At 39.5% G+C, this 12,620-nt stretch overlaps 1 protein-coding gene across 1 annotated transcript in view; it reads left to right on the top strand.

The window, feature by feature from the left end:
* PRKG2 (protein kinase cGMP-dependent 2) overlaps positions 1-12,620 on the top strand; it is a 100,007-nt gene that overhangs the window by 9,146 nt on the left and 78,241 nt on the right. The window contains exon 2 of the mRNA XM_036906427.2: positions 284-757. Coding sequence (XP_036762322.2) covers positions 297-757 — 461 coding nt within the window. The 5' untranslated portion in view covers positions 284-296. The remainder of the gene's footprint in view (positions 1-283; positions 758-12,620) is intronic.

Genomic DNA, 12,620 nt, shown 5'->3' with positions numbered 1-12,620 from the left:
GATAGCAGGGAACACAGGCCACTTGTGCAAAATGTTTAGGTGTGATGCTTGTACCAGCAAAAGGACAGGGAGGAATGAAACCAAGGGCCAACTCCTCCTTGTGAAGGGATAAAGGAAATCAGTCAATAGCTTTCCTTCTGGAAGCATGGGGAAATTTATTGCTTATCGAACAACCATGACCACTGTGTTTCCATTTATGAAACAGTTTGGAATGAGAGGCATAGAGGGAGCTGTTGGAAGTGAAACTCCACTAGGTCATTCCCAATTCTGTGCCCTGTTGCAGGTCCTTGAGCAAAATGGGAAATGGTTCAGTGAAACCCAAACATTCCAAGCATCCAGATGGCCATTCTGGGAACCTCACTATCCATGCCCTGCGGAGTAAGGTGACAGAGCTGGAGAGAGAGCTGAGGAGGAAGGATGCTGAGATCCAGGAGCGGGAGTACCATTTGAAGGAGCTGCGAGAGCAGCTGTCCAAGCAGACGGTGGCCATCGCTGAGCTCACGGAGGAGCTCCAGAACAAGTGCATCCAGCTGAACAAACTTCAGGATGTGGTGCACATGCAGGGAGGAAGCCCGCTTCAGGCCTCCCCAGATAAAGTGCCTCTTGAAGTCCACCGCAAGACCTCCGGCTTGGTCTCCCTCCATAGCAGGAGGGGTGCAAAGGCTGGGGTATCTGCCGAGCCTACAACCCGAACCTATGACCTCAACAAACCCCCTGAATTTTCCTTTGAGAAAGCAAGAGTCAGAAAGGACTCCAGGTAAGAAGTTCCCATACTCTTTTGGCTAGGATAACTTTAATATTATAAACACAAGAGTAATATTAAGCTTCCTCCATGGAAAAGAACTTATTAACCCTTTCAGATTTGGGGATAGAGCAGCATTAAAATGGTTTTGTTTTGCAAAAGGGTCTCCCTTTAAGCAAAACTTTCCATTAAAGCAGGAATTATGCTTTACCTGGACTTTGTGATCTGTATAAGTGAGGTCTTGAGTTTATGAATGTCACTTTCATTATCTTGAAAACCCTAGGGGAGTAAAGAGGTAGTTTTTTTAAGTCTATCCTTCTCTCTTTCTGTAGCAGTGGACTTAAAAGTATACATGTATCACAATGAATTATGAATAGGTATAGCAAAAACGACTTCTTAACATTTAGTCTGCGAGAGTCATGAAAAGGGAATAAGCTGGAGCCTCAAAGAGGAATGAATCCATTCATTTATTCCACAGTTTAAGTTGAGCTCTACCCTCTGCTAGCCACTGTGTTAGATGATAAGTATACACCAGTGAATAAATAGGCACAGAGCCTTTCTCATGGGGAGACAGTGTACAAGGTAACCAGTAAACACTGTATAATCGTTACTTGGGATTGATGGTGTGATGGACACCAATAGTCTGGCAGTGGTATCTGGGACTGGTGGCGGGGTGGGGGAAGAAGAGCAAGAAAGCAGCAGCACTGGGATTGTCAAGGAGGCCTGGCTGAGGTGACCTTTAACTGAGAGCTGAAGGAGGAAAGTAGCATATTCTAAGTGGAAAGAGTATTTCAGGCAGAGGGAAAAATTAAAAGCTAGAATTAATTTTAAAAATAAGGATTGTTAAAAGAATGTATAAATATTTACCACAGCATTCTTGTGCTTGTGTGTGTGTGTGTGTGTGTGTGTACTTATCTTGATAAAGTTTGAATTTCCTAGTCAGGAAAGATTGGTAACATGAGTTAGGGTGTCTTTTAAAATTATTTTTAAGTGAGTAAATATTTATTAATTGAAATTATATATTTTGCCTTATATCTTGGCAGAGCCTGGGTCTCTCTTGCAAAATGCAAGATTTGTGAAACTAAAACAAATTATAATTTACTTACAGGTACAAGTAATATAAATCAAGATAAAACACCTGACTTAAACTAAAAAGTGATTAGTTTTGACAACAGAATTGTAAAGAGAGGTTTAATTCATCAGTTTGTTGACATTACTTGGCACATAGTGAATGATCCATAAATATTTGTTAAGGAAACAAATCATGCTAGATTATGATTCTGGTTGATATAAATCGGATTCTTATGAGATTTCAAAAGAGCTTTTTTTAAAGGCAAGAGTTTTATGATTAGTTAATTTAGAAAGGTCTTACCCATTGCCTTTGCAAAAGTAGTAATTACTTAGTTTTAATGGTGTGAATTCAGAAATAAGGTTACAAACTTATGTTTGTTTTTCAAAAATTGAACATCATCTAATGGTCTTTTTTTGATATGAGATAGATGCACATAGAGTACTGTCATATATTATGTATTATATCACTATATATATACACATAAGCACAATATATTGTTTACCCCAAGTCTTTAAAATAACAATGGGCTTGTATATCTAGGAGAGATGAAAGAATTGACTAAAAATTTATATTCTTTGACATTTTCTCTAGCTATTCCACCAGATTTCTCCTCTTGAGCAGAGATTATTTTCAGTTATTTTGTTCCAAAAACTTATGCCCATCTTGAGGCAAAACAGCATTGTTCTGGTGTTAGGGAACTGAAGAATCAAAGATAAGCATATTCCTTTGTATTTCTTTCTTAGCTCTACTAAAACATAGGTCTGAAATAACTGGCTAAACACAGGTAGCTAATATCAGTTAAGAGATTTTAAATTTTCCAATTTTTTTATTAAAAGTGCTTAATGTTATAGCTCATTGTCCATTTTCAGAATTCCAGTTTTAGAGAAAAGCTGTAAGTAAACTTCAGATATTTTTATATGCCTTCTTTATAGTCTATCAAATTTTTGTAAGAAACAATTTCTGGAAGCTATAGCACTGAAAAAGATGGGAGTATCATTTACTGATAAAAGGATGATGTACAGTACGCATTGGTTTGGCTACTTTTCCAAGCAGTTCCTGTTCAGTAGTGAAGAATTTAAGATACCAGTCAAAATGACTCCTTTTATTTTTAGGTTCTCATGATTTATTTGTTGAATCTTTATAAAGTTTCTGGGCTGAATTTATGACTAAATTTTTTCCTACTAATGCATTCAACTACGTTTTGGATAAAGTACTCCCTCCACACTGGAACAGAAAGCCATTAAATGGCTTTATCAAAAAGGATGTCTCTGATGAGTACTTAACAGTGAGAAAGAAAGTGAGGGGAGACTCCCAGCACCCTGTGCAATCAGCAGCATGAGGGAGCTATGAAGTGCTGATAGAAACCAGAGGAGAGCATTTGGGGGAATGTAGATTTGGAATTTGAGGATTCAGATTTAGTTACTCAGGAGAAAAACCCATTCCACAGCAGTCTGTGAGTGTGCTGAGGTCCCTGTGCTCAAATATATTGTAAGTGCAAGGGAACCTCATCAATGCCCAGGCAGCCCCTCATGCCAGACTTGTTGTCCTGCACCTACCCAGTGTACTCGCAGGGTTTGAAGGGGTAGCTTAGACTGTGTATATGTACCTCCCTGCTTTATATAGAGGAACTTACATGCTCTAATGGCATGGAGGAGCTCTCAAAATTTGCTGCTTGCAAAATTTAAGGACCTACTTTCTAAGATCTAGTTCTAGAATAATTTAGTGCTATCTAGTAGAACTTCCTGCACTGATGGAAACATTCTATAATCTATGTTGTCCAATATGGTAGCCAATAGCAAATATAGTTGCTGAGCACTGGAAATGTGAGTAGTGCCACTGAGAAATTGAGTTTTTAATTTTAATTAAATTTAAAATTAAATAGGTGTATGTGTCTAAGGCTACTGTGTTGGACATTGCACTTCTAGATAATGTGTTTTTGACTGTAACCTCTGTTTCCTAAGATGGAAATTATGATACAGTGAAGTTTGGAAATACTTTATAGACAAAATAAGACCTGTGTTTGGTTGTAGGGCAAAACCACAGAAAATGAGAATATGCCTGTCAGATGGAGGTGGGCATAATGTGCAATCACTCTTAAGTTGCACTGAACCTGCAGTGTATTGAAGCATTTGTAGTGACTTGGCTTTGTGCCCACTGAACATTTTAGATCTTCAGAGGCGTGCAACTATGTGGGCATGTAACCCGTTTCTATTGCAGTACTCAGTTTCACTAAAGCACCACGAATCTTGAGGAGTCAGAATGCTGCAGTATATCAGACACTCTGATCTCTGGTTTAAATGTATTATGGTGAACATTGGAAGACTTTAGAGCTAGAAGACCCTTAGAGACTGTTTCATGCTACTGCCCTCTTACTGGAGAAGTGAGGAAACAGGTGCATAGGAGTTGCAGATTATACCATGGGAAGTGGCAGAGCTAAGTTTAGAATCCAAGAGTCTTGACTTTTATTTTCTGATAAATGTTGACATGTGTATACACTCATAACTATCACCAGACTGAGATATCAAACATTATCACTATTAAAAAAAAAATTGAAACCAGTTCTTTCCTCCTACAATCCTAGCGTTCTTAGAACTCCCACAAAGATCAAAGGCATCAAGTCAGACTAGTTTGGGTACCAGTCTGCTTTATGTTGGTGTGCCCTATTGATTGGCAGGAAGAATGATGGAGCTTCCTGGCCTTGCCCAAGCTCTGCTGAGCCAAGCTTACCCATGGCGTTGATGTTCTCCAAGTGCTGGATCCTCAGAGCCCTGGTCTGTGTGAAAGGACACAGAGAGTGGGCTTGATCCATCTGATGGGGCACAAAGGGCTTTCCAAATGGGTACAATGCTTCTCAAGGCTAAGAACTAAGTATCAGTGGCAAAGGAGGGCAAGAAAGAGCTCAGACAGCATTTCTGTCCATGCCTGACCTGCCTTGAGCACCAAGACAACAAACAGGCATCTGGAGGTCAGACCTTTAACTGAAATTAAATTTTCTGTTTATGTATACATTGTTTAGTAAACTTCAGCATTGGCAGAGCAAAATTATGAGCTCATGCTGAATGTCTGGTGGAACACAGGCAAATTAGCAGAGACATCTGGCAAGTTGCTGGTATGACTGCCTGTCCCTAAGAATTCCCAAACTATCATTTGAAACTATTGTTCTTTCTTGAAAAGGAAAAATAAAACAAAGACTTGCCATCCGACTTCAGATGTTGACTCTAGTTTTAGGAAGGACAATTAGTTTCATTTGCCACGCCCACCCTAGGAACAGACTAGGTAAAAGTGGAAAATGCTAGTGAGTCATCCATTTAAATAAGACGTGGAAAAGGAGCGAGGAAGAGTATGTTTATTATTGTTTGTTCTTCCTTTCTAAAGCAGTGCTGAGCATTTGAATGTGCAGTATGGAAATCTGGCTCCTTTATTGAACAGTAGGGTTTCTATGGAATAATAATAGTAACATTTATATATCACTAGTTATGTGCCAGGCACCACTCCAAATGCTTCACAAATATTGAATTATTTGATCATCACAATGAACTTATAAGACAGTTATTATTATTATCCTCACCCCCATTTTATGTATGAGGAAATGGAGGCATGCAGAATTAAGTAACTTGCCTGTGGTCACACAGTTTTCAACACTGGAACTAGGATTCAAAACCAGAAAATCTGCTATCTAAAGTCAGTTCTGACAAGTCCTACATACTACATTTCTAAGATGAAAATGAGGAGGACTCTTCACAATTAGCTGGGAATGCTTATTAAAAAATAGGTATGTAATTAGAAATAGACACCTTCCTAATGCTTTTTTGGTATTTTTACAAACAGTTCCCCACCAAATCTCCTTGAGAATTATGCTTCCAGAAAGTGCTGCCATGTTACCAGTTTTCAGTAAAGGAAAATTTTGCTGGGGGCTGGAGAGAAAGAAGCCTTTTTTTTCTCCATGAAACAGTGACTTAAATGTTGTTTGAGAGATTTTGTAAGTAGATTTTAGATATAATTAGATTTTATATAGATAGATTCTTATTTTTTTAAGTGTATTATTTAATAATCTTAATTCTCAGTGGGATAGTTAAAAAATTAATGCATATGCTTATAAATACTTGTGCCTTAACCTGGGTGCTCAGAAAAGCAGAAAATGAAGCTCCCTATATAAGGGAAGAAAGAAAAGTCCAATTGTATGGTGATCTGATAGCCGGAAGCTGTGGGTAAAGGCACTGGGTAATGTATCTGGTGAAAGTTGTCAGAATGTTTGAAAATCAAAGGTTATGTTTTACACAACACTATGCATTTAGACTTCAAGATCAGCTAATCAGTATGGGCTAAGAAAACCAAGTGATTGGTTAACTGCTAGATGTCTGTTGTTTTCTGTCCATTATCTCTAGGAAGCATGAGACTTGCCTAATGAGGTGGGTGTTGCTTTTCTGTTATACCAAAGAAGGTGAAATGAAAGCTCAGGATCTTTAACAATGGGCCCAAGGTCATGATGTTGGTGGTTCTTTGACCCAGGTTTCAAATATGAATCTGCCTGGTGTCAGAAGTATGTTCTCTTCCAGTGTGCACAACTCTTACAGACCGTGCAGCCTATGATGTGAATGGCTCCCCCGGAGTTGTGTGTCTGTTGAGGGGAGACAGGGAATTGGGCAGGCTGTGCTGTTACAAAAAAGCAACGTGGGGGGGGGGGTAAGGAGCACAGAGAAGTTAAAGACCCTGCCTAGAATTAAGTGGCAGCTGCCTTGACATCTTGGTGAAGTTAAATAGGTTTTGGCAGACTTTCTGAGTCCTGGCACCCAGTCCCCCCAACTTCCTGCTTCTGACTTTTCTCTGTAGGAAGCAAAGGCCCTGAGCTCTGCTTACTCTGTACCCCTATGCTGGCCTCTCTCAACCCCTCAAATTAGAATCCTTGGTTTATGCCCTCCCCTGTGCTCCTTCTCTCTTGATCCTCAAATCTTCAGTCTGTCAGTAGCTAGGTATTAGGAAAAACGCTTCATTAGCCTCAGAAGACACTCAGGACTTGAGGGCTTATTGTTGTGAATAGTCAGAAGTCCAAGTGCTTCCTGGAAGCATCCAGCTGACTCCAGCCACCCCTCGCCTGGAGCTCCACATTCCTAAAGTTGTTGCATGTACTAATGCATTTTTATACTACACAAAAACTACAGCAACGTTTGACCCAATAGCCTTGGCTAGCAGCTGTAGTGTCCAAGATTTCCTTTACTTCTTCAGGTTAACAAATTAAATTCAAAAAATTTCTATTGAATATTGAGTTTCTTCTTCAGTGAAACTCATTCTTTAATTTTATTTTTTCCTCTTTTATTTCCTTTTTCTGTATTTCTTTCTGTCCCATCTCCTCTATTTCTGTCACTTACACTTATATTTTGTTTCCTCCTTATTTTCCATTCCCAGTATCAAGCAAGTCAAAGGCCACCAGTACCAATTTCAAGTACCTATGAGAGGCCAGGCACACTGCACTATGACTTGTATAGAGTTAGCTCATGTATTTTCACAATAAACCTGCTGGGTAAGTTTTACTATCTGAAGGTTAGCAAGCATAAGTTACTAGCCCATGGTCCCTGTTAATAGTGTCTAAAGTTGTGTAACTTCACAGATGTTAAGCAGCTGCTGTTTAATTCGAACAACTATGAAACTTACACTCATTTTATTTTTCTTGCTATCTTACTCATATATAGGGTATTTATAGAAGTTTTTGGATCTGCTTAGCTCTAAATACATTACTCCAGTGAAATTAGCAGTGCTGGCTTTGAACCAGAATCCTAGAGGCCTAGAAGGAGCTTCCCAGCTTTCCTCACTTACATCTCCTAAATGTCCTCTGAAAGGGACTACTCTGTCTAACCCATTTTTTTTCTTGCAAACATGTCATGCCATTCTGGACACCACCCATTCCTTGCTAGATTCCCAGCAAAGAGTGTAGTAAAAATAGTTGAGAAGATAGTGTTCTTTTTCTTCATGCTTGTCAAATCAGAGGCCACTGACCTTTGCCTCCTAATAAGCAGCACAGTCAGTTTCTCTTGTTCCTGGAAGCCTGAGTGGCTCAGCTCCTGTCATCTACCTTTTTATAGGGTTTGAACTACAATAAAATTCTCAGGAAAGGGAAAGATCAGAAGGCAAGGGTAAAGCTTTTCAGTTTTTAGACTCTGTTTAGAAGCACCATCTATATGAAATGTATATTATTTGTATTTATTCTTTGATTAAAATTGTTTATTTTAAGTCTCATTTTAAAATAATTTGTCTCCTTCCCTCCATGCTGACTCCTCTTAAAGTATTTGTTAGTTGTAAATTTTTCAGTGCAGTCTTGTTTGACAGTTTATTTATTTTTTTAAAGATCTCTAGCCAGTAATGGCCTGAGATTATCTAATATCTAATTCCTACTAAAATGTGAATGATGAGGAACTCCCAGTTGCCACTTAATCCTTCCAGGAGTGTTTGTCTAGCCAAATTAGTTTTAACTGGCAAACTTCAAGTCACAGTTCTGATAGTGTTTTTGGAGTTTCTAGATTGACTTTCAGAACTACGAAGGGTTGGAAGCTCCGTGGCTTCCAGTCCTTCTCTCCAGATGAGATGAGGAAAAGGGAAGTATAAAGTGAGCAGAATAAAACACTGCTTGAGATTTCTTGGAAATAGAAACTCAGGGAAACCCAAGTGTGTTAGTTTCCCAGTGCTGTGTAACAAGCCACCCAGAGTTCCTTGCCGTATGTCCTTACAGGCCCTCTTATAGCATGGCAGCTTACTTCTTCAAGGTCAGCTGGGGAATCTCTTTACATTTGGCCAAGATGAAGTCTTACATTATGCACATGGGGTGACCCTCCCTCCCGTCCTGTTGCCATATTGTGATGGCAAGGAGCAAGTCACATGTTCCATCCCCACTAAAGAATATGGGATTATATGAGGGCTTGACACCAGGGTGTAGAAATCATGGGGCCACTGTAGAATTCTGCACACCACATCAGGCCCTTTTGCTTCCTTAGTGTGAGATTCCCTTGCTAAGAATGTTGGCCATGCTGGGTATGTAAAGCTGTACATAAAAAGCCCAGAGTTGTAAAGTATATTCATAGCAGTATTATTCACACTAGCCAAAAGGTAGAAACAACCTAAATGTCCATTGATGGATGAATGGATTAACAAAACACATTATGTAAATAAAATGAGATTTTTTTCAGCCTCAAATAGGAAGGAAATTGCTTCCTTTTCATACTACAACAAGAATAATTCTTGCAGAGATTATGCTAAGTGGAGTAAGTCAGCTTCAATATGACACATATATTAATCCACTTATATGAGATACCTACCTAGAGTAGTCCAATTGCTAGAGATACGAAGTAGAATTAGAGGTTGTCAGGGTCTGGGAGAAGTAGAGAATGGGAGTTACTGTTTAATGGGTATAGAATTTTAGTTTGGGAGGGTGAAAAAGTTCTAGAGATGGATGGTGGTGGTAGTTGCAAAACAATGGCAATATACTTAATGCCACTGAATTTATACTTCCAAATGGTTATAATGGTACAGTTTATATTAAGCACATTTTACCAAGATTTAAAAAAACAAAGTCCAGAATCCTGGGGCTGACAAGAGAGCAAGTCCCTAAGTGCCAGGCTGTGTTCAGGCTCCATGCAGGACGCTGGGAGGAGGGAGAGGAGAGTATTGATCATCTCATATCACTATTTACTTGTTATATTGTAAAAGGACAGTGAGATACGGAAAAGTCTTGTGACAAACATTGATTGATTATTGTTAATTAATCAATCATTGGTAATTACTAAATAATAATTGATCACTTGATGAGCCTTCAATGGAGGCTTGTTCCCAGTGCTGTGAGAATACAGAGGCAAGGGACAACTTCAAACTTCCTTGCATTTTCTTGTTTACAGTTGTAATTCTTAATCGTAAGTGCACATTGTAATCACCTGGGGAGCATTAAAAAATACCTATGTCTGGGGTCCAATCCCCAGGAAGTCTAGTTAAATTGGTTTGGTTGAGCACCCTGGACATCAGGACTTATGGAAGCTCCCCTGATGACTGTAATGTGCAGTGACGATGGAGGACCATTGTGTTAAAGGAGCAGGCTTCCCTGCAGCTGACTCCAGAAATACTCAGTTTGACAGTCTAAGAGCAATACTCATCAGAGACATATAAGGAAGCTATTTACCATTTCCACCTAATTGCCGTGCTGCACAATGATGATTATGCATATCATTGAGTGTGTCAGATTAACTGCCTTGTACATTTTGGTTGTTTTCAACATTTCATTATTGAACTGTGTTCTTTGATGCTTCTGGGAATAAGATCATCTGCACACATTTAAGAAAGGGAGAGAGAAATGTTTGTTGTGAGCGAGAAGGAACAGTAAACATGATTAAATTACAACTGTACTTAATTACATGGGCATTAGGGTGAGAGACTTGACAGGAGACGGTAATGCTAATTTTCTGATTACTCATGGAATGACCTCATTTTTCTCTTGCTAGTTTCTCAAATTATAAACTTGTGCATCCATTAGGGTTTTTTTTTTCCTTTTTGGTTTATTACTCAAAAATTTTGGGGGAGAAGAAAATAGAGATGCTTATCCTGCTCATTATTTCTGCCTGGTTTCCTAGGTGACTTGACATTTCCCACTTCCATTCTGATCTTTGCACCCATAATTTTATACTAGGAGGAAGAATTTGAATGTTCTGTAGCATTCTTAATTTTTTCAAGTCCCTACTCTGTGCCAGGTACAATTCTAGATTTTAGGCAGTGAGGGAATGAAGAAAGCATGGTCATACCATTAAAGATCACAGTCTCTTTGTGGAAATTAAAATACATTGCAGTCTTTTGTGATTAATATTCTAAGAGATAGGTGTACAAAGCAAGGAGCTTGATGGAACCAGGGAAACCTCCTGTGGATAAAGGGAAGGTTCCTGTGGCCAGGATTCTTACCCGGCCCTGGTTGGCTTGCTCACTACACACGTGTGGGCAATACATTGAAAGAGCTCCACCCAGTGCTCTGGGCGACATGGTGGCAGGGCTGCAAGGCTGCCAGAGAGCAGAGCAGAGGCTGGAGTGGTGGTAGCGCCGAGGACAGAGGCCCAGAGGTGGAGACTGGCTTGCTGCATGCATACTTGCTTTGAGTGGACGGGTTTCTAGTGATTGACCTGCCACCATGGAAATAAATTTGGATATAACCCTTTCACCCACCCCCAAGGACATTCTACTGACATTTCTTTGGTCACATTCAATCCATAGTGAACTTGCCTGGGGCTGAAACCAATTGGCAAGACGCCCCCACAGAAGAGACGTCTTTGGGTTTTGAAGGAGGAATCAATGGCAGGCAGACAGTGGCCTGGCACATTTGGGGACCTGCAGGTAGCTCAGTGGGCCTGGGTGGCCCATGTGGGAGGCTGAAAAGCAGGAGGGCTGGATTGTCAGGAGTTTTACCAACATTGTGAAGAGGGCTCCCTTAAAAAATAGAGGTCTTAATACATAGTTTTTTGAGCTAACTTAAAGGTGTTTAAATTGCTGGTAACTTGCTGACTTAAAATAGTAATAGTTATCCGTTATGTAATGAATTTATGTGCAAGGCACAGTTCTCAGTGTTTTATATTGCTAACGAATTTAAGTTTTGTAGAACTTCTGTGACTTGTGGACAGCTGGGAAAACTTGAGATTAAGTAAGTTGCCCAGGTTTCTGCAGTTTGTAAATGGCAGAATTAGGAATTAAACTTCGGCATTCTGGCTGCAGATCTGTGCCTTTTACAAATATACTTCACAGGTTCTCTCTATTTGTATATAGTCTGACTGTGAAATGCCACCCAAGTGAAGTTTCTTCAGCCTCTATTCATACAAGAAATTCTTGATAGATAAGAAAGATGGCAGAGACTGTTGGCCCCTGCTTTGCACTGAGCCTTATGTAAAGAAGGTCACAAGATACCTGCTATGACATGACAAAAACAAACAGTGAGGTCACAGGCCTCTAACAGATGGGACCAGAGAAGAAGATTGAGGACCTAGAATAAAGAGAACTGTCAGTGGACTTTGACAAATCAAACTTCCTGAAGCCACTTAGAGGCCAAGAATTTATTGCTTCAAAGAATGTTGATTATGTAAACTTGGGGCATAAAAGGATTGAAAGAGGCTTATCAATGGTGCTGATGGGCAAGAAGTCAGATCCAGCCCTACTAGAAGAACTTTGAGCTGAGTGGAGGGTCTTGGCAGTGCCTCTCTGTTTTTTGCCTGGTCTCTAGAAACTTTCTCATCCTTTTCTTCCCCCAAAAACATGCTCTGACTACCATCATTGCCAACTACTACTACTTTATCACCACCATTTATTATTTACTGGCACCTTATCTTAGTTAATGTGCATTTTATTTTTATGAAGTAGGTATGATTATTATACTCTATTCACAGAGGAGAAATCTGAGATTCAGAAAGGTTAAGTGATTTGTCCCAGGGCACACAGCTAGGCTGTAGTAGAGCTGAGATTTGAACCTAGGGTGTTTCTGACTCCAAAGCCATACACACATTTTATTTTTTTTTAAATGAACTTTTCACTGAAGTGCACAAACCCCTGTAACCACCAACAGGTCAGGAAATAGAACATTATCAGCACCTTAAAAGTCCCTTCCGGTCCATTTTAGTCTCTACCCATTATCTACCTCAAAGAGAGTCACTGACTGCATTAGTATCGTCATATATTACTTTTTGTGGCCTGTTTTCGAACTTAATTTTAATAGAATTATAGAGTGTGTACTTTACGGAATCTGGCTTCTTTGTTTATACAGTATTGTGAGATTCATTTATGTTACTGTATATAGCACTA

Source organism: Manis pentadactyla, chromosome 5, assembly GCF_030020395.1.
Source record: "Manis pentadactyla isolate mManPen7 chromosome 5, mManPen7.hap1, whole genome shotgun sequence".
In the NCBI taxonomy this organism is placed as follows: Eukaryota; Metazoa; Chordata; class Mammalia; order Pholidota; family Manidae; genus Manis; species Manis pentadactyla.
This window is presented reverse-complemented; position numbering and strand designations above follow the sequence as displayed.